General features: G+C 47.7%; 3 protein-coding genes and 1 long non-coding RNA gene across 10 annotated transcripts in view; 3 read left to right on the top strand and 1 right to left on the bottom strand.

Annotated features, from left to right (window-relative positions):
- Positions 1–23,504, bottom strand: part of PPP1R10 (protein phosphatase 1 regulatory subunit 10) — a 37,827-nt gene that overhangs the window by 13,596 nt on the left and 727 nt on the right. The window contains exons 1-2 of one of the 2 annotated variants that reach the window (XM_027524936.1): positions 2,937–3,038; positions 2,188–2,713 (exon numbers count right to left, since the gene is read on the bottom strand). The gene's annotated coding sequence lies outside the window, so the exon portion shown is untranslated. Of the gene's footprint in view, positions 1–2,187; positions 2,714–2,936; positions 3,039–23,504 lie in introns of those variants that run through there. The other variant, XM_027524937.1, reaches the window with a different exon arrangement.
- MRPS18B (mitochondrial ribosomal protein S18B) lies at positions 3,507–10,130 on the top strand. Its single transcript, XM_027524945.1, has 7 exons — positions 3,507–3,668; positions 4,989–5,097; positions 5,374–5,471; positions 5,576–5,644; positions 7,100–7,166; positions 8,927–8,986; positions 9,566–10,130. Exons 1-7 carry the CDS (start codon positions 3,591–3,593, stop codon positions 9,859–9,861), a joined length of 777 nt encoding a protein of 258 aa, XP_027380746.1. The 5' UTR covers positions 3,507–3,590; the 3' UTR covers positions 9,862–10,130.
- On the top strand, positions 10,599–23,424 carry ATAT1 (alpha tubulin acetyltransferase 1). Of its 6 annotated transcripts, none has more exons than XM_027524939.1 (13): positions 10,614–10,758; positions 11,217–11,277; positions 11,390–11,481; positions 11,606–11,666; positions 12,045–12,158; positions 12,322–12,423; positions 17,514–17,559; positions 17,685–17,753; positions 19,319–19,390; positions 19,558–19,801; positions 22,484–22,563; positions 22,655–22,697; positions 23,053–23,424. In XM_027524939.1, exons 1-13 carry the CDS (start codon positions 10,652–10,654, stop codon positions 23,225–23,227), a joined length of 1,266 nt encoding a protein of 421 aa, XP_027380740.1. In that variant the 5' UTR covers positions 10,614–10,651; the 3' UTR covers positions 23,228–23,424. The 6 variants fall into 6 exon arrangements, with proteins under 6 accessions (XP_027380745.1, XP_027380740.1, XP_027380741.1 ...); XM_027524942.1 differs by lacking the exon at positions 10,614–10,758 and adding an exon at positions 10,765–10,884 and having other exon boundaries at positions 23,053–23,413; XM_027524941.1 differs by lacking the exon at positions 10,614–10,758 and adding an exon at positions 10,891–11,008 and having other exon boundaries at positions 23,053–23,413.
- LOC113881826 lies at positions 17,834–18,819 on the top strand. Its single transcript, XR_003508175.1, has 2 exons — positions 17,834–18,516; positions 18,549–18,819. It is a non-coding gene; the product is annotated as an uncharacterized LOC113881826 (long non-coding RNA).

The following is a 23,504-nucleotide window of genomic DNA, read 5'->3' as shown; positions in this document are numbered from 1 at the left end:
AATTTAATACCAGAAAGGTTTTGCTTACCAGAAACCGTAGCTGGAATCCCCCTGCCTTGAGCTTACACCTGCTGCCTCCTTTCCTAAAGATTCACTTCTCATCTTAGTACCAGTGTACAGGAGCTAAGCAACTGGAGAACTGTGACACAGCACTGAACACAAAGAGCTCACCCCCAAACCCAGAGGCGGGAATAAGGGCCATTTAGAAGTAAGTCCTCAAGTACCCACTCTCCCCCAGATTTCCATTATACAAATCGACCAAACGCAGGAGGCCCAAGGACGGACTGATTCCTGAGCACAAACGGCACATTTCAGGGTCATCAGGCCCCAGCTGTTTACTCCTGTTACTTTCACCATCTTTGTGTCTTTCCCCAGGATCCCCCAACACACACTCACACACACACACGCCCCCGCTAAAGCTTCCAGTCCTAAAATACAGCTGTTTGACTGGTTTTCCACCCCAGGCAACTAAAGCAGGGAAAACTTCCAAGCAGTAGTGATGAGTGAGAAAGGGTGAAAGTAAAAGCAACAGGCTCGGGATCCTTATATACAAAAACTAGAGCTGCCCAAGGAGACAGCTTCAAGATCTAATTGCTACAAGCTTTTTTTTTTTTCCAAGATAATGGTTACAAAAGGTTAAAGAACATAAGGAAAATGGCTTTTCCCGTCTAGCAGCAGCGTGCATGAGGAATCCAGAAGGCATCTGCTCGGGGGCGGGGCTTCGAGGGTGGAGAAAGGAAGAAAGCTGATTACATCACCTTTCAGGGCGGCTCCTCCCCCTTGACCAAGTTTCTAGGGCGGCCCTAAGCTCTGGATGGCAAACGGGGAAGGAAAAACAAAGAAGCTGGGACGCCATTTTGTAATGGAGAAGAGGACTCAAACTTAAAGCTATCCAGGCTCCGCCGGTAGCTCTTTACATTTAAAAACACCTTTTTAGTAAAAAAGAAAAGAAAAAGGCAGCCCCATCCTGAATAGTCTGACCTATTTTGAATCAATAAGAGTTTTGTGAGAATGCAAGCAATTAAAATATTTAAAAGAACAATTTTCTGCGGGGAGGAACGGAATTTGCAATTGAGGTTCAACTTGCTACTAACGACCACCCACCGCCCCCCCCCCACCGCATCTTCCCTATAAAGGGAAAGGGGGGGGTGGACTTGGACCCCTCTCAACAAATAGGGTTGAGGTGGGAGGACAGGAGAAAAATGGGTCAAGACACAACCTGCAACGCCGCTTGGAAGACAAAAGGACAAAGAAAGTCGCCATATTGAAGCAGGGAAGAAAAAAAAATTCCTTTTAACGACACAAATCTTTTAGATAGCATTCAATTGCACTAAATGGCTTGTAAAATTAATACGCCTGAATTCCACATTTCCCCAACCTTTCCACCCTCTAACTGTATTCCCCCGACCAGAAAGTATCAAGTTAAAATGTTACTTTTTCTGCTTTTAAATAACCTATGCAATCTGCAACAATTACAAAACATTCTTTACCTCCCCAGCTATCAATCTTGTATGTATTGGCACTAAGATTATATTTTGCCCTGAATTACGTGTCTTGCAATCTTTATTCCTAGATTGCCACCTGAATTAACCACACAAATATACCCCAAGCATATTACATTAAAATTGAGAGGAGTTAACAATCATTTAAAAATATACCCAACTATCACTTCTCTCCGCCCATCTCCTTACCCTGCAATCTTTATGTACAGATTGCTTATTAATCTGGCAAATTGAAAAGCGCCCTGCTTGTCTCACACACAAAGAAGTGGGACTTCTGGGCCACAAGATCCACCATCTTTTGTATGTGAGCTCATTAACCCTTTTGAAGACTGCTAACGAGAGGAAGGTAACCATTCCTCCTTATAAAAAGCAAACACTTATAGCTTTGGCAGTCTGGAAATTGGCTGGATTACCAAGGGTTAACCATCAAAATCCTAACTCGCAGGCCCTCCCTCCACCCTCTCCTTGCCTGCAGCAGAGCAGGGAAGAGGTAGGTGGTAAGGGAGAGAGAACACTGTTTTAGACCCAAAGGCTCTTTTTAATGGAGATTAAGTGACCGGATCGGTCCTTCTCCAGATCTCTATTTGTTCTATGGTCTCATTTCTTCCTCTCATTATTTTTGGTTTCACAACGGGAAACGTTGATTTCTTGTTGCAAGGCTGGTTTTTGAAAATTCGACACTTACTATCCAATTTTTTTGCGACGTCAGCACCTCGGGCTCAGGGGGGGAGGGGATTAAAATTTTGGAGAAAAAAATAAAACAACCAACCAGGACCCAAAACTCAATTATTTGGGGGGCCTCATTGGATCAAAAAATCTCTTTAGAAAAAATAAAGGCCAACTCAGTATTCATATCCCCCCCACCCAACTCCATTTAGGGAGGGGGGTCGTAGAAAAAAAGTTCTGAGTGGATTAAAAAAAGTAAACGCTGGATGAGTGGACTTGGGTGAGTTTGGGAAGGGTGGGTGGTTGATTATTTTTGAAGTTATGTGGTGACGGTCCTTCGGCCACAGATTTCAAGTCCCAGGCAGCGTGGGCTGGTGGGGTGGGCAAGATAGGTGGGAAGGGGCAGAAGACACAAGTGGTTGGGCTGGTGGCTGCTCTTTTCCCTTTCCCCCCTCTGTCTGGATCCTTTCAAGGGCTTAGATGTTGCTGCGGCTTGTTTCTTTTCTCCTGGTGGCCGGCCTGTCTTTCTCCGAGAAAATTCAAACCTGGGATAAAAGGAACACAAGGGAGAAAGATAATCAGTACGGGCTGCTATTACAACACCCAAAAGTACCATTTTTGTTGTCCCCAAACACTTCCATGTCCCACCCCGAACACAGCCGCTTAATACGAGTCATGGCTCTCAACTGAGCCCGCGTTTGACCCGTTCCCCAGGCCAACTCTCCGAGCAAAATGTTACCCACCAACCGACAAAATGGCAACACTTACCTCTAAACGAACCCCAGAATGGCGGCTGCCCGCTCGGGCGGAGTCTTTTATACGAGGACACCGCCCAATGCGCCCAAACGTGCTAGTGAAACGCCCTCTTCGCGAGACAGTATGCGCGAGGCGTGAATTCATTGGTCAACCCGATAAACCACTCACCAGCTGATTGGATATCCAGCCTTAACCTTCGCTCAGCCCCTTCCCCCGGGCACCCTCTTCCGCCTCCTTCCTTGGAGGGGGGTGCCCCCCCTAACGCGTGCGCGTGACCAAGCAGCCTAGTACCGCCCTTTCCTCTGCTTCCACCACTTCCGCCCTCCAGAACATTTCTCTCCAAGGGTTGGTAGAATCGGACCGGCGCATGCGCAATGAAAGGATTACGGTCAAAAGCGACTTCAAAATTGCTTAAAACACAGACTCTAAGAATGAGAGTTAAGAGTCATAGTGACTGGTCCAGCAAAAACGCAATTTTAAGGCCGAATTCGATTGTGACGCAGCTGAAATTGCCCTCTCCCTACGCCCGCCCCTCACGCTTCCGTCCTGACGCAGACGCGCGTCCGCCTTTCGTACTGCGGAGTCGTCCTTGGCCCCACCCTACTCTGGTTCCTGGAACATGCGCAGTCTCGTTTGCGGGCTTTCCTGCTTTGCGGGTACGTCAAGATGGCTGCCTCCGTATTGAACGTGTTGCTGAGGCGCCTTCCTTACATTTCGCCCTTCAGAGGTGCCTACGGAGTTCAGGTAACTCCTTGGGGCACATTTTGTACAACCTCAGATTTGGTTGTACTTTCTCTAGGTCGTCGCTACACTGCCGGGAATCCAGGAACGGATACCCTCCCAAGGGCTTATACATTGGCTGTCAAGGAAACGCTCTGCTTCCACCATCCTCCCCCTTCCCCTCTCATTCCTCAGTACAGCGCGTTTTCTAATCTCGAGACAAGTGTAAAGAGCCAGGGTTGGATGTCATTCTCTTCCTAAGTTTCCGTCTCGGCTGAATAATTAGACGATGGAATGGATTGGACCCCTTGGCCAAACACAAACCAGCTGTTACCTGTATGTGTGTCTAAATCTTTGATGCCCGAGGGTGTCATTGGGTTGTGAGGGACACTAACTACTACCAGCCCGGCTATCGCTCAGTAAAGCCAGAATACATTCTCCCGCCCGGGGGACCAGTTTCTCGGCTCTTTATCTCACTAAATCAGTTTCTTACCAACATGAGAGCATTAACTACTTTGGATTGAGGTTTTCCCTCAGCCACACGTACTCACCACCCTGGAGATTCTTGGTAGGGCAGATTCTTGATGGGGCAGCGTGATTTTGGAAGGCTTGCCCATCTGCCACTCCCAAAAGTGAGACTGAAGAGTGATGAGAGGGGCTACCACAGCGTTAAATATAGACTTGGTAGCTTCGGACATAGCGTTAGGACTCAAGTTTGTTCTGCCATATGGAATGTAGACCATCAACTTTTTATAAGACCGGGCAACTCAATGATTCAGGATTCAGTTGAATTGGGAGACTCACCTGTCCTTTACATCCTTTTCGTAGTACACATCTTAGCTCCCAGAAGATAGAAATTCTCCCTTTTTTCTCCATTACACTGAGTTCATTTCAGGAAACACAGAAACCTTATGTGTGCCTGGTTTTTGAGTTGTATTTTCAAATAAATTTGCTTCCCAGTCACCTATTTATCTTCCAGTGTTACCTTTTCTTGCAAGATCCAGCTGGAGGCAGGGATACTGGTTGTTGATGGTGTAGACTTAATAAACCAGTCAGTTCTTGTCCTTGAACTCAGTGTCTCGTTTTCTTCTGTTGTTCAGTCGTTCAGTTGTGTCCGACTCTGCGATATCATCAACTGCAGCACACCAGGCTTCCCTCTCCTTCACCGTCTCTTGGAGCTTGCTCAAACTCATGTCCATTGAGTTGGTGATGCCATCCAACCATTTCTGCTCTGCCCCTCCTTTAATAGGTTCCCGTCTGTTGCTGATGGTGTAAGTTTAATAAACCAATCATGTTGTGTCCTTGAACTCTTGTCTCATTTTCTCTCTGCCCCTTCTTTTATAGGTTCCCCTCCAGACTCTTTGCACCAAAGCCCCCCCTGAGGATGATTCTTTGCCCCCAATTCCTGTTTCCCCTTATGAGGATGAACCCTGGAAATACCTGGACTCAGAAGGTACTTGTTTATTTTTTTTAATATTTATTACTTATTTATTTGGCTGTACCAGGTTGTGGCTGTGGCATGTGGGATCTAGTTCCCTGACCAGGAATCCAACCCAGGCCCCCTGCATTGGGAGCACACGATTTTAGCCACTTGCCTAGACCACCAGGGAAGTCCCCAGACGGTACTTCTAAATGGACAAGGGGCGCGTCAAGTGAGGTCTGAAATAAGTGGACAGAGACACCTCACCATCATCACCCAGGAATAGCTTGTATGGTCTTTTCATTTCAGAATACCACAACCGCTATGGTTCTCGCCCTGTCTGGGCTGACTACCGTCGAAACCACAAAGGTGGAATACCCCCACAGCGGACTCGAAAGATGTGTATTGTGAGTTTCTGAGGATGGCACATGGATGGGATGTGGAGTGGGGCTGAAGGCCATAGTGACAGAGGCTTTGAACGTCTTCACCTGCCTGTTTGTTTTCTCTACAGCGTGGAAATAAAGTTGCTGGGAACCCCTGCCCCATCTGCCGGGATCAGAAGCTGCATGTTGACTTTAGGGTAAGGAAAATCTTGTCTTCGGTATAAAAACTTAAAGGCTCTTTGCAGTACTAAACGAGATTACCTTAGGTGTCCCATTCTTCATATCCTGGGCCCCTAAAGTCCATTTTGCATTGACTTTCTGGCAATGTGAAAACATTAATCTTTTCAGCTTTTAGTATTTATTTAGTTATGGCTGTGTTGAATCTTAGTGGCAGCACATGAGCTCTTCACTGTGGCGAGGGCATCTCTCTACTTGAGACAAATGGATTTAGTTGCCCCAAGGCATGTAGTGTCTTAGATTAAACCCTTGTCTCCTGCTTTGGAAGGTAGATTCTTAACCACTGGACCACCAGAGAAGTCCCTCCTTCCAGACTTTTGCCTTCTACTGTGGGTTATATATAAAAGATTCATCTCTTACTTGTGAAGTTTTCAGTCTAAATCGGCAAGAGAAATGCTCATTTCTAATGAGAGGGAAATGCCCAAAGGTTCAATTGTATCAATCAGTTACTTCCAGGTAGATTGGACTAGTTTTTTCCTGAGATTTTCTTTATTTTGTTGTCATTGATGTTTGATTGCATGTCAAGACTTGGGCCAGGAGGGCAGATACACGAAACAATGGATAATCTAGTTATTAAAAAAAAAAAAAAAAATCTTCATTGTGAGGAGGAGAGGACTTGTTTCTTGAAGGATTCAGAAACTATAAAGATGACAGTGGAAAAGTGCTCTTTTGCATTTGCAGTATTAGAAGATAGTAGAGCAGAAACTGACTGGTCATCAGGGAAGTTGGAAGGCATTCATATGTCAGTCAGCAGAGGCAGGTAACTGATTGCTTCCAGGCTTTTTCTGATACAGGTTGTAGAGGAGTCCAGGAGATACTTGTCAATTTCAGCTGTATGTTACTAGTTACCAAAAAAAGGCTGTAATCATTTGATACAATTTATAAGAAATTACTTGACTAAGGGAGAGAGAAAGGTTACAGATGGAATAGTGCAGATGAATCTGCGTGCCATGGCACTCTGCCAGTATACCTGCTTTTCCTTTGGGAGTCTCATCACCTGTGATTAATTGCTGGCTGGGAGTCATTCTAACTATTAAAATCTTTAAAATTGATGTTAACAAATATATACATTACACATAACATACCTTCATATAAGTTAGTCACGTACAAACATATAGCACATACTACATTTTTTAGGTGATTTCAAGGGTTTGCCACCCCGCTGTCCCTAATTTGTTGCATGAAGAGCTGACTTTTGAACGTGACCCCTGCAAAAGAGAATTCTTTGTGAGTCTCAGTGACAGAATGTAGGATGTGCATGTGAAATGGTAAAGAGGCCAGGAAAGAGGAAAAGTTAGTAAGAAAACGTGTTCAGTAAAGGGATGGGGCTGAAACTGGGACATGGTGATTAACCTCTAACCATTTTGCTGACTTCCCTTTCCTCTCTCTTGTTTTTCCACCACTTTTCTCTACAGAACGTGAAGCTCTTGAAACAGTTTGTCTGTGCCCACACAGGTATCATCTTCCATGCTCCATATACAGGTGAGCCCATCATCCCCATCACCACCAGAATAGCTTTTTCTTACAGCACCTCTTATATTTATTAAGACAGACGACAGGTATTTCTTTGATGGCTCTTACTAATGGCATAAAAAGTGGGATGGAACCTTTTGGAAATCTTGATCTAATGGGAATAGTCATATACTGAATAAATTACATATGGACAAAAGATCCAGGTGAGTACTGATATAAGCAGACTATCTAAATGGAGCTCTTAAAAGATAAATGGTGCTGATTGTTTCCTTTCTCTAGGGTCTCTTCACTTTTCTGGAAGGCTTTCTCATAAATTGACTGTTCTTTAATATAATTGACACTTCAGTTAGATTTCCCAAATTTGGTGTAAACTCACCAATTCAAGATTACATCTGTTTATTCCCTAACTACAACCACAGGCCAAATCCAGCTCACTCTCATGTCCATTTATTTCCATACTGTTTATAACTGCTTCCAGTCTGCAATGGCAGAATTGAGCTGAGACAGATGATAATATATGCCTAAAATATATGCCACAGTGCCTATGGTGTATGGCCCTGTACAGAAGCAGTTTGCCAGCCTCTGTTCCAAAGCAAGATAAATTTGCAAAGAATAATCAGAACCCACCCTTTTAGGGGGTGGTAGCCTGGTCAGTCGGAGAAGGCACTGGTACCCCACTCCAGTACACTTGCCTGGAAAATCCCATGGACGGAGGAGCCTGGTAGGCGGCAGTCCATGGGGTCGCTAAGAGTCGGGCACGACTGAGCGACTTCACTTTCACTTTTCACTTTTCATGCATTGGAGAAGGAAATGGCAACCCACTCCAGTGTTCTTGCCTGGAGAATCCCAGGGACGGGGGAGCCTGGTGGGCTGCCGTCTACGGGATTGCACAGAGTCGGACATGACTGAAGTGACTTAGCGGCAGCGGCAGCAGCAGCCTGGTCAGTGGAGTTTGGTTTTTCAAGGAGTTGGTTTTTTTGCTTTGGGCTGCACGTGTGGCTTGTGGGGTTTTAGTTCTCTGACCAAAGGTCAAACCCAAGCCTTCAGCAGTGAGAACGAGGAGGAGCCCTAACCACTGGACCCCCAGGAAATTGCCAGGGAATTTTAAAAAGATTTTTATAGTCAAGCTGTAAAAGGCTGAAGGAACTATTTTGCCACTTTCTCAGATAATCTTCCCCAGATCTGAAATCTTTTCTTCCTTTATTGAATCTTTCTCTGTGGATTGTTCAAGTCAGCCCTTTAACCACACTTTCCTTTTCTTTTTAATATTTATTTTTATTTACTTATTGGGTTGCACCAGGTCTTAGATGTGGCACACAGTATCCTTGAACTTCTAGTTGTGGCACGTGGGATCTATAGTTGCAGCATGCAGACTCTTAGTTGTGGCATGTGGGATCTAGTTCCCTGACCAGGGATCGAACCCAGGTCCCCCGCATTGGGAGTGGGAGTCTTAGCCACTGGGCCACCAGGGAAGTCCCATCACACCTGCCTTTTGAATGGTGTTCTGCTCCTTGTCTTGAAGCCTTTACCATTTAATGGCTTCTCTGTACTACCCAGACCCTCCTAAGTCTTCATCCTGATTCTCAGAGAGCATTCTTGCCGCTGAGCAGAAGGGGAAACCAAGGCTCATGGCGAGGTCAGGGGAATGGGGTCATTAGGTAGAGCTGGTCTTCCATAACTAGCCCTCAATCACCATAAGGAAGCAGGTGTGTTCTTTATTTACTGTGCCTTATCAAATGAGCTGTGAGTTACCTTTTTTCTCCCCACAGGGGTCTGTATGAAGCAACACAAGAAGTTGACCCAGGCTATCCAGAAAGCCAGGGATCATGGTGAGCATGAGAAGGGGCACAGGGTGGTTTTCTTAGGCATAAGGATAGTGACTTAGGGCTGGAGAGTGGATATAAATCTTCCCAGCTGTCTGAGAAGTAGCACCCAACATGTTCTTCTCAAGAGTCTGTCCTTTCGTCATTCCACTGTCCTTTAGTTTCCTCTCCTAAATCTCTTACCTTGTCATTGCCCTGTCCCTTTATTCTTTCTCTGCTTCTTATTTTGTAACTGTTGGTCCCAGTGCCATGGCTAGATCATAAGAGCTTCGTATAAATTTTTGACCCTGGGCTCCATGACACTTTTACACAAGTTAGGAACAGGTAGCCCTCTGTTAGGGCAGATGCAGCTTCCTCACCTGGCACAGGACTGCACAGCTTGGCAGGCAAGAGCCCAGGCAGCACGTCAGCCCACACTTGCCCCCTTGGCCAGTTGCCTTTGGGTGGCACACCACATGCATAAATGTACCCAGTGGCTCTGATTGGTCCCTCCTTCTTTTACAGGTTATTTTCCTTATTATCTTTGTTAATCTGAATTACCCCTTTCCTCTCCCCTGGCTTTCTCTTTTATTTTTAACCCCCTAGGTCTCCTCAGTTACCACATTCCCCAGGTTGAACCTCGGGACCTTGACTTCAGTACCTCTCATGGAGCTGTGAGTGCTACTCCACCAGCCCCCACTCTGGTTTCTGGTGACCCCTGGTATCCATGGTACAGCTGGAAACAGCCACCAGAGAGAGAGCTGTCCCGCCTTCGCCGGCTCTACCAGGGCCATCTGCGAGAAGAAAGTGGCCCTCCACCTGAGTCAATGCCCAAGGTGCCACTCACGGCCCCCACTGAAGCCACCTCCACTGAGCAGGCGGGCCCCCAGAGTGCTCTGTAGGTACAGACTGGGATGGGAACAGGCAGGTCTCCTACACAATACTTCATCCTGAAGAGTTGTGCCTACTTTGTGGCCAGTGGCAAGCTCAATCACCAGAGATGATTGTTGGTGAAAGGGATGAATACACATGAGGCTGAGGGAAGGTAGTACAGATTTGTATGGGAAACCTCAGTCCTTGCTGTTGTAAATAGATGGGTTACACATTCAGTTACTATTTCAGACTTGTACCAGCTGCATTTTCTCACAATAAAGCTGTATCCTGTCTCTGGGCTGAATTTCAAATGAATGAATGCTGTGGTGGTGGTTGGGGTTGGTGAGGGAGTGGGCAGTGGGTGCTGCTGTGCGGAGAGGGGTGGTCAGGTTTGAACCAACCCTGCCTCTGGGCTCTTGGGACCAGAAGGCACCTGAAATGAGCAGTTGTACCATTCTCTCTTGATCACTTGTGGCCCCCTATGCCGGAGGCACAGCGTTCTCACTATTGTCAGCTGTTCACTGAGGGGCTGAAAGGTTTGGAGAATGAGACACTAGGCCCCAAAAATGGGTTGCTGTGGCGCCCGCTGCCGTGGGAGGCGAGGATGGGCTGAGTGCTGTTGCTAAGCGACAGCTGGTCTGGCAAGAAGATTGGGGTCTCCGGGGCCAGCTGCTGCGATACAGGCGGGTGGTGGAGGAGGGGAGCGCGGGGAGGGGCGGTCCCCTGGGGACCTGCAGGCGCGGCAGGGGAAATACAGATTGCGGTGGGAGGGGCGGAAGTGACGTCGCGCGGGGCGGGTCCGACCGCGCACAATGGGCCATGGAGTTCCCGTTCGATGTGGACGCGCTGCTCCCGGAGCGGATCACGGTGCTGGACCAGCACCTAAGGCCCCCGGCCCGCCGACCCGGAACCACAACGCCGGCCCGGTGACATCTCAAATCTTCCCCACGGCCCTTCTCTCCCGGTTCCTCTTGGAACCTGGTCCAGGCACCACGCCCCCTTCTCGCGTTGACTAGTGACCACTCCTTTTGATGTCCAGGCTCGCCTTTTTGGTGACCTTTGACCCTAGACCTTGTGGGGTTGATCGGGGCTTGAATCTGCCACCTTTCACCGCTTGGCCCAATGTGTGGTCCCAACCGAAGGATATGGTTGACCTGCCCTTCCTGCTTCCCCACAGTAATTTTAATGGAGAAGGGAGTGTACCACCCTGAAAAGACGTGTGGCAAAAGTTTGGGTTTCAGAGTAGGGTGGGAAATAGGGTTGGAAGACCAAGATAGAGGGAGGGCGTGAAGTACTGACCTGGGGTTATGGCCCAAGTTCCCAGGGAGTGATTGCCCAGGACCCTTTAACTCAGTGACTATCTGACTCTTCTCTCTTTCTGTAGTGTTGATCTGCAGCAGCAAATTATGACCATTGTAGATGAGCTGGGCAAGGCCTCTGCTAAGGTACTGGGGAGTCTACATGTGGTAAAGGGGAGGCCTCTGGGGACAGCTGGTAAGGGAGGCAGGGGTCCTTTGGAAGGGACTTGTAGAAAGTCTGCCTTAAAATTCCTGGCAGGCCCAGCATCTTCCTGCTCCCATAACCAGTGCATCCAGGATGCAGAGCAATCGCCACGTTATGTATATACTCAAAGATACTTCAGCTCGGCCGTGAGTGTCAAGTGCTCTTCCATCCTGTGCTTAATTCCTTCCTCCCCCAGCCCCTTTCCCTGTTTTGACTCTACCTCTTCCAAATAGGTGCTCACTACAGTTTGTTATTTTCTCCATCCTACAGGGCTGGAAAAGGAGCCATTGTTGGCTTTCTTAAAGTTGGATATAAGAAACTCTTTGTACTGGTAAGTGTCATTGGAAACTGAAAATTCATATGCCTTGGCTTCTGAGAACAGAAGCGCTGGAGGTCGGAAGGTGGCAGTAATGTTTGAGTCCTAGAAGATCTTTTTAAGTTAAAAATTATTATTGGCTGCTCTGGATCTTCATTGAGGTGCATGCTCTTTGTTGCAATGCAGGGGCTTCTCCTATTTGTGGGGCATGGGCTTCTCTTATTGCTCTAGAACAAAGTTGTGTTGCATGGGCTTAGTTGCCCTGCAGCATGTAGGATCCTAGTTCCCTGACTGGGAATGAAACCCTCGTCCCCTGCATTAGAAATCGGATTCTTAACCACTGGACCGCCAGGGAAGTCCCTAGAAAATCTTTGTTGTTCTTTTACCTCCTAGGATGATCGTGAGGCTCACAATGAGGTAGAACCACTTTGCATCTTGGACTTTTACATCCATGAATCACTTCAACGCCATGGCCACGGACGAGAACTCTTCCAGCATATGTTGCAGGTATTGCTTATCTCTTTGCCAGCTCTTCCCAGAGGCCTTCAGTCCTCCCAGAGGCCCTGCCTCCCATCCTCCCACCCCCACTATGTTCCCATATGCTTCCCAGGATTCCTGTTGGCCTGCTTTCCCCACACCTTCTCCTACCCTAGTCTCTTGTTCCCTGCAGAAGGAGCGAGTTGAACCACACCAACTGGCCATTGACAGACCCTCCCAGAAGCTGCTGAAGTTCCTGAATAAACACTACAACCTGGAGACCACCGTCCCACAGGTTAGAAGTTTCAGAGAATAGATCCCCACTGAGCATTCCCACTGAATTACCTAGTCTTTGAGGGGCAAAGAAGAAGTACCTTCCAAGCAGTCCCTATTCCCCATTGTATAGGACTTCTTTTATACAGCTAAGCTCAGGGTGGGATCAGAGGATACCATCTGTCATCCTGGAGCTGTTTCATTATTATCTCATCTATTTTTATTCTTCATCCTGGACTGTTGTGTACACCTAAAAGCATGTTTATATCCCAAACATAGTAAAAGTAAAGTAAGTAAAAAGTCACTCAGTCGTGTCCGACTCTTAAGGCTCCTCCATCCATGGGATTCTCCAGGTAAGGATACTGGAGTGGGTTGCCATTTCCTTCTCCAGGGGAGAAGTTACTGCTGCTGCTAAGTCACTTCAGTCGTGTCCGACTCTGTGCGACCCCATAGATGGCAGCCCACCAGGCTCCCCCGTCCCTGGGATTCTCCAGGCAAGAACACTGGAGTGCGTTGCCACTTCCTTCTCCAATGCATGAAAGGGAAAAGTGAAAGTGAAATCTCTCAGTCGTGTCTGACTCTTAGCGACCCCATGGACTGCAGCCTACCAGGCTCCTCCATCCATGGGATTTTCCAGGCAAGAGTACTGGAGTGGGGTGCCATTGCCTTCTCCAACCCCAAACATAAGTCAGTTCATTTTCATCTCTTCATTTTCACATAGTCCATTACTTAGTCAATCAAGATTTAATTTAGTAAGGGCTCAGAATAATATACGTTCCCTGTCCCCAGAGAGATTTGGTTTATTTGGGGGGAATGTGGTTTGTTTGTAAGTAGATGCAATATAATGTTGCTAATACTGTCTGTCTATTCAGCATATATTTGTTGAGCACCCAGTAGTATTCTGGGCTTTAGGAATACTTGGTTCAATAAAACAGAAAAAAGTCTCTGTTCTTACAAAGCTTATATTCTAGTTGGGCAGACAAACATAATAAACAAGTAGATACTCTTGTCGATAAGCACTCTAGGAAAACAAGAGCAAGTAAGAAGGTTTGGGAATGCCCTGGTGAGGATGGGAATGTGTGTGATTGCAAGTTTAAATGGGATAAGCAGGAAAGGCCTCACTGAGAAAGTGTCACTTGAGCAGTAACTTAAAGAGGTGAGACTATGAGCCATTAATACCTGGAGGGGGAGCATCCCACGCAGAGGAAATGGCTAGTGTGAAGGCCATGAGGTGGAGTGGGCCTAGAAATTTGGCTGGTGTGGCTAGAGCAGTGTGAGTGAGTGGGGAGTGCTGTAGAGGAGATAAGAGCAGTAACAGGGAAAGAAGGACACTTGGGGCCCTGCAGGCTATTGCAAAAACTTTGGCTTTTACTCTTAGTGAAAAAAGGAGAGCCATCATAGGGGTTTGAGCAGAGGGGAAATATGATAGGACTTACTTTAATATTCATTTGGCTGCGCCAGGTTTCCGTCAAGGCTGTGGGGTCTTTAGTTGTGGCATCCGGGGTCTTATCTGTGGCACGTGGGATCTAGCTCCCCTACCAGGAATTGAACCCAGGCCCCCTGCACTGGGAATGTGGAATCTTAGCTACTGGACTCCAGGGAAGTCCCTAATGTGACGTACTTTAAACCAGAGCACTTTGCTTGTTAAGAATACGCAGTAGAGGAGTGAGGGTGCAAGCAGATTACGAAGCAACAATCCTGATGATAAATGGTGGTGGCTCAGACCAAGATGGTGGCAGTGGAGGTGGGAAGGAGTGGTCAGATTTTAGGTATTCTGAAGTTAAAGCAAATAAGGTTTCTTGACTGATTGTGGAGAAAAAAGAGAGGGAGTCAAGGGTGATCCCAAAGTTGTTGGCCTGAGCACTTGGGAGGATGAAATTACGTCAGCTGAGATGGAAGGTAGAGCAGCTTTGGAGGGGGAAATAGTAGAGTCCACCTTGAGTATGTTAACTGGAGATGTCTGTGGCGAGTTCAGGTTCAGTATACAGTTGGTTGCTCCCATAGTGTTGGGAGAAGAGGTTTCAGGTGGAGAGTTTTCAGCACCTGTACGATACTTGAAAGCAGCGAGACAGGATGAGGATCACCATGGAGTGAGTTATCAATCCAAGGACTTGAGCCCTCAGGCACTCTTAGAAAGTCTGGGAGAGAAGTAGCAGCAAATGCAGCCCAGAAGTGACTAGTGAAGTAGATGCAAAATTAGAAGTGACCTGGAAGGCCAGTGAAGAAACTGTTTGCAGAAGGAAGGAATGGCTCACTGAGTCAGATGCTGCTGATCCATGAGGTAAGAAGAGGTCTGAGAAGTGACCATTGGATTTAGCTGCCTGAGGCCACTGGTGATCCTGACAGGCAGTTTCAGCACAGTGGTGGGTGGAAGCCTGGATGGAGTGAGTTTAGGCCACAGCAGTCCTCAACCTTTTTGGCACCAGGGACTGGCTTTGTGGAAGATAATTTTTCCATGGACCCAGTGGATGTGGGGGAAGGGGGGAGTGGTTTTGGGATTTTTCACACGCATTACATTGATTATGCTGCCGCTGATCTCACAAGAGGCAGAGCTCTGGCAGTAATGGGAGCAATGAAGAGCAGTATAAATACAGATGAAGCTTCGGCTCGCCTGCCACCACTCACCTGATATGTGGCTGGGTTCCTAGCAGGCCATGGACCTGCTGTGTGGCCCAGGGGCTGGGGACCCCTGGTTTAAGAGATTAAGAAGCTCAGAACTGGAGACAGCAAGAATAGGTGACTCTTAAATCCTGGTTTAAGGTCAACAGAAATAGAGCAAGAGCTCGAGAGGGCTATGGATCAAAAGAGTTGATTCTTCTTAGCTGCATAAGAACAAACAGCATAAGAATGACTCAAAATTTGATGATGTCAGAGAAAGTGGGAAGAACTGAGAAAATCAAGAGAACTGCTGAAGCAGTGTTGCTGAGTGGGCTTGGGATGGGATGACAAGTGAGCCTTGGATAGGAGCACAGACAGTTAATCCATTGTAATGAGACTCATTGATGTGCTTACAGAGGAAGCATAAAGTGAGTGCTTACTTGGGTAAAGGGAGACTTGACTTAATCTTGAAAAGTGTTTGTCAGGGGGACAGAAGTGGACAGGCTAAAGTGCTTTTCATGCAGGAAGAAACGAGCAAAGTCAGAGAGGTCTTAATATACTTTTCAGGGCACTGTAAGCAGTGTTTTGTTTGGCTGGAGTGCTGAGCATATGCTTGTTGGAGGCGAATAATGTCATGGTAGACATTACAGCAGGGTCAAGGCAGGAGATAGACAGGGTCTGCTTAGAATGTGCAGGACATCATTTCTCCATTAAGAGGCAGCAGAGAGCAACAGAAGGAACATAGTATCAGTATCTGGCATCAAATGTATTACCCAGGTAACATGTAAGAGCAGGGCAGTGTAGAGTGTATGCATGCTAAATCGCTTCAGTCATGTCTGACTCTGCATGACCCCATAGATGGCAGCCCACCAGGCTCCTCTGTCCATAGGATTCTCTAGGCAAGAATGCTGGAATGGGTTGCCATTTCCTTCTCCAATAGAGTGTATAGACATAGATAGATAGATATACAGTATCATAACGACTAATGTTTCATGAGCTCTGTGTGGTATCTACATTGCATTATCTCTGTTGATCCTTGTACATTTCTTTGAGGTAGGTCTTATTGACCCCATTTTGGGTTTATGTAGATTAGGGAGTTGACCAAGTGTGCACAGCTAATGTTAGAGTTTGAATTTGAACCCATAGCCCACTCTGATGACTACACTGTATTCCTGACCGACATGCCTCAGCTAGAATCAGGAGTCGGGGGTTTGAGTCCCAGTTCTCCCCTGTGTAGCTACTTAGCTTTGGGCCAGCCATGTCTCCAAGCATGTATATTTCTAGTTTTCTTGGGTATATATCTAAGAGTATTTAAGAGTCATGTGGTTATGTGGTTAATGGGTCATGTGGTTAATCCGGTGTTTAACTTTTTGAGGAACTGAGAAACTTTTTCCACAGTGAATGCAGCATTTTACATCTCCATCAGCAATGCATGGTAGCTCTAGTGCCTTGACATCCTCACCAAAATTTGTTATTTTTCTTTTTATAATAGCCATAATAATGGTTGTGAAGTTGTTTCTCTTTGTGGTTTTGATTTGCATTTCCCTTTTGACTAATGATGTTGAGCATCTTTTCAAGTGCTTATTGACCATTTGCATTTCTTCTTTGAGAAATGTTCACGTCCATGCCCCTTTTTAAATTGTGTTTGTTGCCTGTTTGTTCCTGGGTTGGAAGAGTTCCTTATGTTCTAGACACAACACCCTTATTAGATATATGATTTGCAAATATGTCCTCTTGTTCATGGGGTTTCATTTTCTTGATAGGAAATCAATGTCCTATTTAAGAAATACACCATTTATTTCTTAAACCATGTCCGAAGTAATCAAGATTTTCCCTAATGTTTCCTTCTAAAAGTTTCATAGTGTTAGCTCTTACATTTAGGTCTTTGGTCCATCTTTTTCTTGTTTTCTTTTTTATTTTTCTTTGGCCACGCTCCATGGCACACAGAACTTCCCTAACCAAGGATTGAACCCGTGGCCCTGAAGTGGAAGTGCAGTGTCTTAACCACTGGACCACCAGGGAACCCCCTTTAATCCATTTTTAGTTATTCTTTGATCCAAATTCAGTATCTTGCATGTAGATATTCAGTTGTCCAAACACCAGTTGTTGAAGAGGCTATACTTTCCCTTTTGAAAGGTCTTTTACTTTTATTGAAAATCAGTTGACTGTTTCTGGACTCTGTTCATTCCAAGGGTCTATTTGCCTATCCTGTGTTTCTACCACTGTTTTGACTACCATAGCTTTGGAGTAAGCTTTGAACTTAGGAAGTGTGAATCCTCCCCGAATTTATTATTCCTTTGTTGATCCTGAAGATTATTTTGGCTACTTGAGGTCCTTTGCAGTCCAGCTTTAGGATCAGCTTGTCAGGTCCTAAAATTCTGACTGAGTCTGTCAACAAGGACAGGAAGGCTGGCTTTTCTTCCTGCTGTGGTTTTTCTAGCTCAGGGTTCTATACCCAAGTATGTGCTGAGTAGCTGAACAGACAGCTATTATTTCTCTTGTTTCATCTTACAGGTGAACAACTTTGTGATCTTCGAAGGCTTCTTTGCCCATCAGCATCGTAAGTTTTCTCACCTGTGTGTGTTGGTCAAGCAGTCGGGGTGAGGGGAAGGAAATAGGTGAATTCTTGGTCCCCCCCCCGCGCCGCCCCCTCACTGAGGGGCACCGCCGCTTCCTTCCTCACAGGGCCCCCTGCTACCTCCCTGAGGGCAACTCGACACTCTCGTGCTGCTGCGCTCGATCCTATGCCCGCTGGTAAAGCTGCATTGAATGGGTGGATCTGTAGTGCTGTGATGGCTAGTCACTCTGGAGGCCACCAGGAGCTCAGTGTGTGATCTGTGGGCCATTTGAGAGAATTCTAAAGCAACCCAAGTCTCCAGCAGACATTACCCATGGGAGCTCAGTGTATTTTACACCTGGCAAGACTTTAATTAAGCAAGCTCACTGGGAGCCTGTTTGACCGTAGACATTGATGGAGCCTCTTCCTGCTGCAGGCCCATCAAAATAGGCCAGAGTCATGTTCCTCCCTAAACCCCTCAGGCTCTGTCAGCCAGTGAGTGACAGGCAAGTGCAGTCTCCCCTTCTGCTTCCAGTCATAGAAGAGTGACGTGAATGGTCCAAAGCTTAAATACTAATTTCTGAAGATAACACTCAGAATTTGTAACACTTCCAACCAAATAAGGGAGAAACCTAGCCTAGGAGGTACTGAAATGTTGCCCAGGTTCCTCATTCCATCCTCATCCGCACACATGCTCCCTGCCAGGCTGAGTCCTATCCTTTCTTCCTTCTCAAGGCGGAGGGGTGCAGCCTTCTGCTGGCTGTGCAGTGCACACCTGCACAGAAGGGCCCCCTTTCTGAAGGAGCTGCTCTGTGGCTAGTTCTCACCTCCTCTGTGGCCAGGAAACAGAGAAACCACCACCCAGACAACAGTGTCACCAGTGACTAGCATCTACCAGTATCAGGCATGGAGAGGCAGTTCATGTCTGTGACTGGCTTTGATTTCTAAGACCTCCCCTCCGTCTAGCTCCTACTGACCAAAGGCTGTGAGAGGGAGAGAGCCAACAAGGACAGTGAAGACCAGGTCTACAGGGGAGGGGACCCTAAAGCTTAACTGGATCCACTGGGCAGTCTCCTTTGCCACACATGATGGAGAAAGAACCTCTTGAGAGGGAAAGGGAAGGGCAAGTAGAAAAGAGAGGACGCAGAGGCTGAGCTTGGATAGTCTGTTAGCCTCCCATTTGCTTTCTCTGGTAGCTCCTTTCCAGATGTCTGTGTTTTTTCCTCATCCCTTTTTCCCCCCTAATAAAATGTAAATCTCTTCCTATCTTTGCCCTGGAAGGAGAGGTTCTGCCCCACGCCAACCTCCCCTAACCTCTCCACAGCAATTCCTGATTAACCAAGGGCTTTGTCCATCTTATCTAGAGGGACCTGGGGTCCTCGTTGGCCCGGCTGGGACCATTCCTCTGCCCCCGAATCCCAGGGGTGCCTGACAGCGCCCACTGACAGTAAGAGCTTGCCTCCCTTGGCCGCCCTTCTCCTGTACGTCCCAGGCCCCAGAGTCTCCCCCGGATCTTTCCCCCAACTCTGCATTCGGCCTACTCCTTCTGGCTCTCCTCAAAATGCTCCAGCCTTCCCCCCAAATTCCCTTCTGGTGTGATGGCACTGCCACAGAGCTGCTCCCGCGGCGGAGCTGACGTCTCCTTGCCCAGGAGGAACTGTGGTGTCAAGGACCAGAGGTTTGGGGTCGCGGGGGTGGTGGCCAGGAGGAGGGTACACAGTGTGTCTCCCCATGCTTACCTCAGTGTCCTCTCCACTCCCAGCTCCAGCAAGGAAGCTGCCACCCAAGCGAGCAGAGGGAGACATAAAGCCATACTCCTCTAGTGACCGAGAATGTAAGACTGGGCTGGGGGGTCTGGGCCTGGGGCCCTCAACCCAGGGGAAGCATTTGTTCTCTAAGGCTCTGACTTCTCTTTTTCCTTCCCTGATCTTGGCTCTCACAACTCCCTTCCCTGTCCTTTTCCTTCTTTCTCTGTCTTACTCTGCTTTCTCCCTCCCCCAGTTCTGAAGGTAGCTGTGGAGCCTCCGTGGCCCCTGAACAGGGCCCCTCGCCGTGCGACTCCTCCAGCCCACCCACCCCCTCGCTCCAGCAGCCTGGGAAACTCACCAGAACGGGGCCCCCTCCGCCCCTTTGTGCCAGAGCAGGAGCTGCTGCGTTCCCTGCGCCTCTGCCCCCCACACCCCACCGCCCGCCTTCTGCTTGCTACTGACTCTGGGGGCAGCCCTGCCCAGCGGCGTCGCACCAGGTAACAGGAGCTGGAGAGTTAGGGAGCCTCAGGACTGTCAGACAGGGCGGTTAGAAATGGCAGAGGGCAGTGTAAATCAGAGACATGAAGCATTGGGACAGGAGGATTGGAGACTTCCTAAGACGTTTTGAGAATATACTGGAAGATACCTGTGGAAATAGTCTGGAAATAAATTACAGTTAAGGAGCAGAATAGGACTTCGGGGGAGCCTAGGGATGCTAGTGCCTAGAGGAAGGTTAGAAAGAACGCAGACCCACTGGTGGGAGGGGCGGGAAATTGTGGTTTAACACTTGCTGGGAGGGGGCAGGGTCTCTGACAGCCTGGGGAGCCACTGGCTCCGGCTCAGTGCCTTGTGTGGCGGGAGCCCACCCCGGCAGGCAGGGACTGGGCCTCTCCTTTATTTCTCTCCCCAGCTTTCTCTTCACCTCTGACTTCTCTTTCTGTTTTTCTCTCCCCTCCATTTTCCCTCTCCCCCTCTCCTGTCCATAACATCCTTCCCCAGTTCTCTTCCCCGCTCTGATGAGAGTCGATACTGATAGACTGCTAACCCCCTCCCCTCCCTGGGAGACCTGGCGAAGGTGGAGACCCTTCTCCCTGAGAACCCCAGACCCAGTCTCCCACTGCATCCCCCAGCATCTAGGGGGACTTGACAAGAACCCGTAGGATTCCCTTTACCCCTTTCTTGGACAACTGGGTGGTCAGGGTCCCAGGTGGCCTAACACTTCATAGCTTTTCTTACCACAGAAAGCAGCCCTTCTCTCCTAACTTGGGCTCTGAACACTCCCACAGACAGCCCGATTTGCTGCCAGGCCTCTTGGTTGGGCAGCTCATACTAATTATCCAGAGAAGCACACTCTTGCTTGCTGTCAGATTCTAGAACATCATGGAAAGTCCAAAGGCCTCCTCTGCCAGGGAAACCTTTGTAAAAGAGTCTTGTCCATGGAATAACTCCTGTAGTCCTCTACACTGTCTGCTGGTAGTTCTAATACTGCTTTGTGCTACCGGCTGCAGCTACCCTATCAGCCTGCTGACGCCAGCCACTGAACGAACTCTGCTTCATAGCAGTCCAGTCAGGTAGGACAGGGACTTACCAGCTCCCCACGGGATCCACTCAACATTGCCAAACTCTTAATCTCCACGTTTCATGTATGTGTTAATCTGTCGGGACCCCTGAGCTGATGTCTGCTGTGGGACTCTAGACTCATCACGCTTCTATAGACACTACCACCTCCCTAGGTCCAGGTTCTCTGAAGGAGTCTGTTTCTTGGCAGTAGATCCCAGCCAACACCCTAGGATCACTCTTAGCCAAGTTTCAGCAGCTAAGCCTGAGTTTCAAGGCTCTATTAGCTCCTGGAATACCCTCTTACATCCATTCCTCCCCGGTAGCTAGATATACTGATAGATTCCTGTCTTGTGAGATTGTCTTGATGATGATGGGGGAACTCTTCCTCTGGCCTTCCTCTCTTCTTTCCTCCATAGCAAAAATCCTCCCCTGCTCCATACCCAGGCTATAGAAATCCTTTCCCTCCCTACCCTCTGGATGTGTGCTAGTTCAGGTACCCCTACTGTGTTCCCCCAAATCCTTGGGAGCAGGATCTCCCTCTTTTCTGACTCACTCCTCCTTTTTCTTCTCCCTCTCAGTGTTGTCTGAATAAAGCGTGAACTCTTTTGTGTTTTTTAAATGGACATTTTCAATGAAAAAACAAACAAACAAACCTTAAGGTCTCAGCCTCGTTTGTGCGTCACCCTGTATTTTCCTGGGATCTCAGGACCTCTGGCCCTCTTCTTCACCTCTGAGATCTGCAGATCTTCCAGCAAGGAGGCTTAGAGCTCCCCTCGCAGGATCTGGTGTCTGCCTGTCCCCATCTTCACTGCTGGATTTTCTCCTGCAGATTCTGTCTCCTCTAATGTAGTCACTGGATCCCTCCATGTAGGCTTCTGTATCTATTCCTCCATTCTCTCCATAAACCTTTAGCTCTCCCTCTAGTAACTCCTACTGTTTACCCAGGCCAGCCCTTGCTGAGATGTTAAGATTTACTAACATCTCTAGGAGCCAATTAATTGCCTTCTGATAACAATCCCCTAATTGTTTCTTGGATTATTCTTCTCTAAACCCTTTGATCTCTTTCTCAAGACAATCCTTTTCCTAAATTCAGCCTTGCCACTCCCTCTTCCCCTCTGGCTAAGATATCCCATAATTAAGGTAAACGTGTTTTCCAACTCAAAACATCAGAGCACCTGGTTCAGCAAAATTTTGCCTTTATGTGAATCCATTTTTTGTTTTTGGCTGCACTGTGTAGCTTGTGGGATCTTAATGTCCCAACCAGGAATGGAACCTGTGCCCCCCGCAGGGGAAGCACAGAGTCCTAACCACTGGACCACCAGGGAATTCTCCTGAATCTTTTTATAACATGATTTCGATCACATTTAACCTTACGGTTAACACATTGCCTCAACTAGAAATAATAAAGCAGCAAATTAGGACTACTCCAGAAAACCTTGGGGTATACAGTGCTCTCCCTTCCCTTTTCTGGGGCACAACTTGTATTAAACCCCATAGGAATGATAACTACCCCCTCTCTGTTCCTGTGCTGTTCTTTTATTCTTCTCCCCTGATTGCTCCATACCCACTCATCTTTCATCCTGTAGCCTCTTCCCCATCATTTCACATTTCTTCTACAGCGGGACTCCCCCAGGGCTGGTAGCCCAAAGCTGCAGCTATAGCCGCCACGGGCGGTTGAATTCCTCATGTCCCAATACAGGTAAGTTACTCATCTCCTTACCCTCAAATCAAATAGGCCATATTCACTACCTACTCTAGCCTTCCCATATACATGCCTGGTATTTCCACAGGCAACCAAGAACTGAAGCAGGGGGAACAGGAAACAGAGAATAGGTGAGGTCTGAGCCCCTTCCCTGCCAGCCTCTCACCACCTCTGACCCCTTTTCTAACATCATTCTCAGCTACTTCCTCCTCCTAAATCTCACTCTCTGAACTGGAAACCAGCTCCTCCCACAAAGCCTTCCACCTAACATCCTACAAGCCTCTTTCCCCATAGGTTCAACTCTGGTGCTTCCGTTTAGCACCACTCTGTGGGGTTTCAGGTTTGGACATAGCACCAATGGTTCCAGCCTCATACCCCATCATTTGTCCTCCTCACAAGAGCCTGACAGACCTTGAAGAAGCTGTGCTCTTAATCCTCACTTTAGTACCCGTGTAACCCACTCTCCATCTCCCTCCCACCTACTAGGTGTGCCATTGAGGAGCAGGTCTTGTCACAGCATGGGTCTGGGGAGGAACCCATGCACACAGTTCCTCCACAGGCCCAGGTTCCACCAGCCCAGGCTTGGACAATGGGTGGGGACATGTTCAACGCCAGGTTCATTCGAAACTTGCATGAACGTCGCAGCACCAGGCCTTGGTGACCGCAGCCCCCTCTCACACCTTCAAAATCATTATTATTTCTATCTCACACAGGACTTAGTCAAAGCTTGCCCTCGCCGTGTATGTATTCATTCATTCATTTATTCATTCTACAGGCTTTTTTTTTTTTAAATCAGTGCCAAGTCATTTGTATCTTATTTTTAACCAGAGCAATAAAGTATTTTTTACCACGAGCGTTACTGAGAACTGCGGATGTCGTTATTTCAGTCCCACTCCTCACCCATCAGCGCCCACTTTTGCGCAAGCGTACAGGTGAGA

The sequence above is a fragment of the Bos indicus x Bos taurus genome, chromosome 23 (assembly GCF_003369695.1).
Source record: "Bos indicus x Bos taurus breed Angus x Brahman F1 hybrid chromosome 23, Bos_hybrid_MaternalHap_v2.0, whole genome shotgun sequence".
NCBI lineage: Eukaryota > Metazoa > Chordata > Mammalia > Artiodactyla > Bovidae > Bos > Bos indicus x Bos taurus.
The sequence above is the reverse complement of the archived record's forward strand: the minus strand, read 5'-3'. Positions and strand labels throughout refer to the sequence as shown.

Bases quoted from the DNA above. Each gene is read 5' to 3' on its own strand.
- ATAT1 (XM_027524939.1), top strand. From the start codon at position 10,652: ATGGAGTTCCCGTTCGATGTGGACGCGCTGCTCCCGGAGCGGATCACG. The intron at 11,278-11,389 runs GTACTGGGGAGT...AATTCCTGGCAG, and splicing joins TGGGCAAGGCCTCTGCTAAG to GCCCAGCATCTTCCTGCTCC. The intron at 22,564-22,654 runs GTAAGTTACTCA...GTATTTCCACAG, and splicing joins TTCCTCATGTCCCAATACAG to GCAACCAAGAACTGAAGCAG.
- MRPS18B (XM_027524945.1), top strand. From the start codon at position 3,591: ATGGCTGCCTCCGTATTGAACGTGTTGCTGAGGCGCCTTCCTTACATT. The intron at 5,472-5,575 runs GTGAGTTTCTGA...TTTTCTCTACAG, and splicing joins GGACTCGAAAGATGTGTATT to CGTGGAAATAAAGTTGCTGG. The intron at 7,167-8,926 runs GTGAGCCCATCA...TTCTCCCCACAG, and splicing joins CTTCCATGCTCCATATACAG to GGGTCTGTATGAAGCAACAC.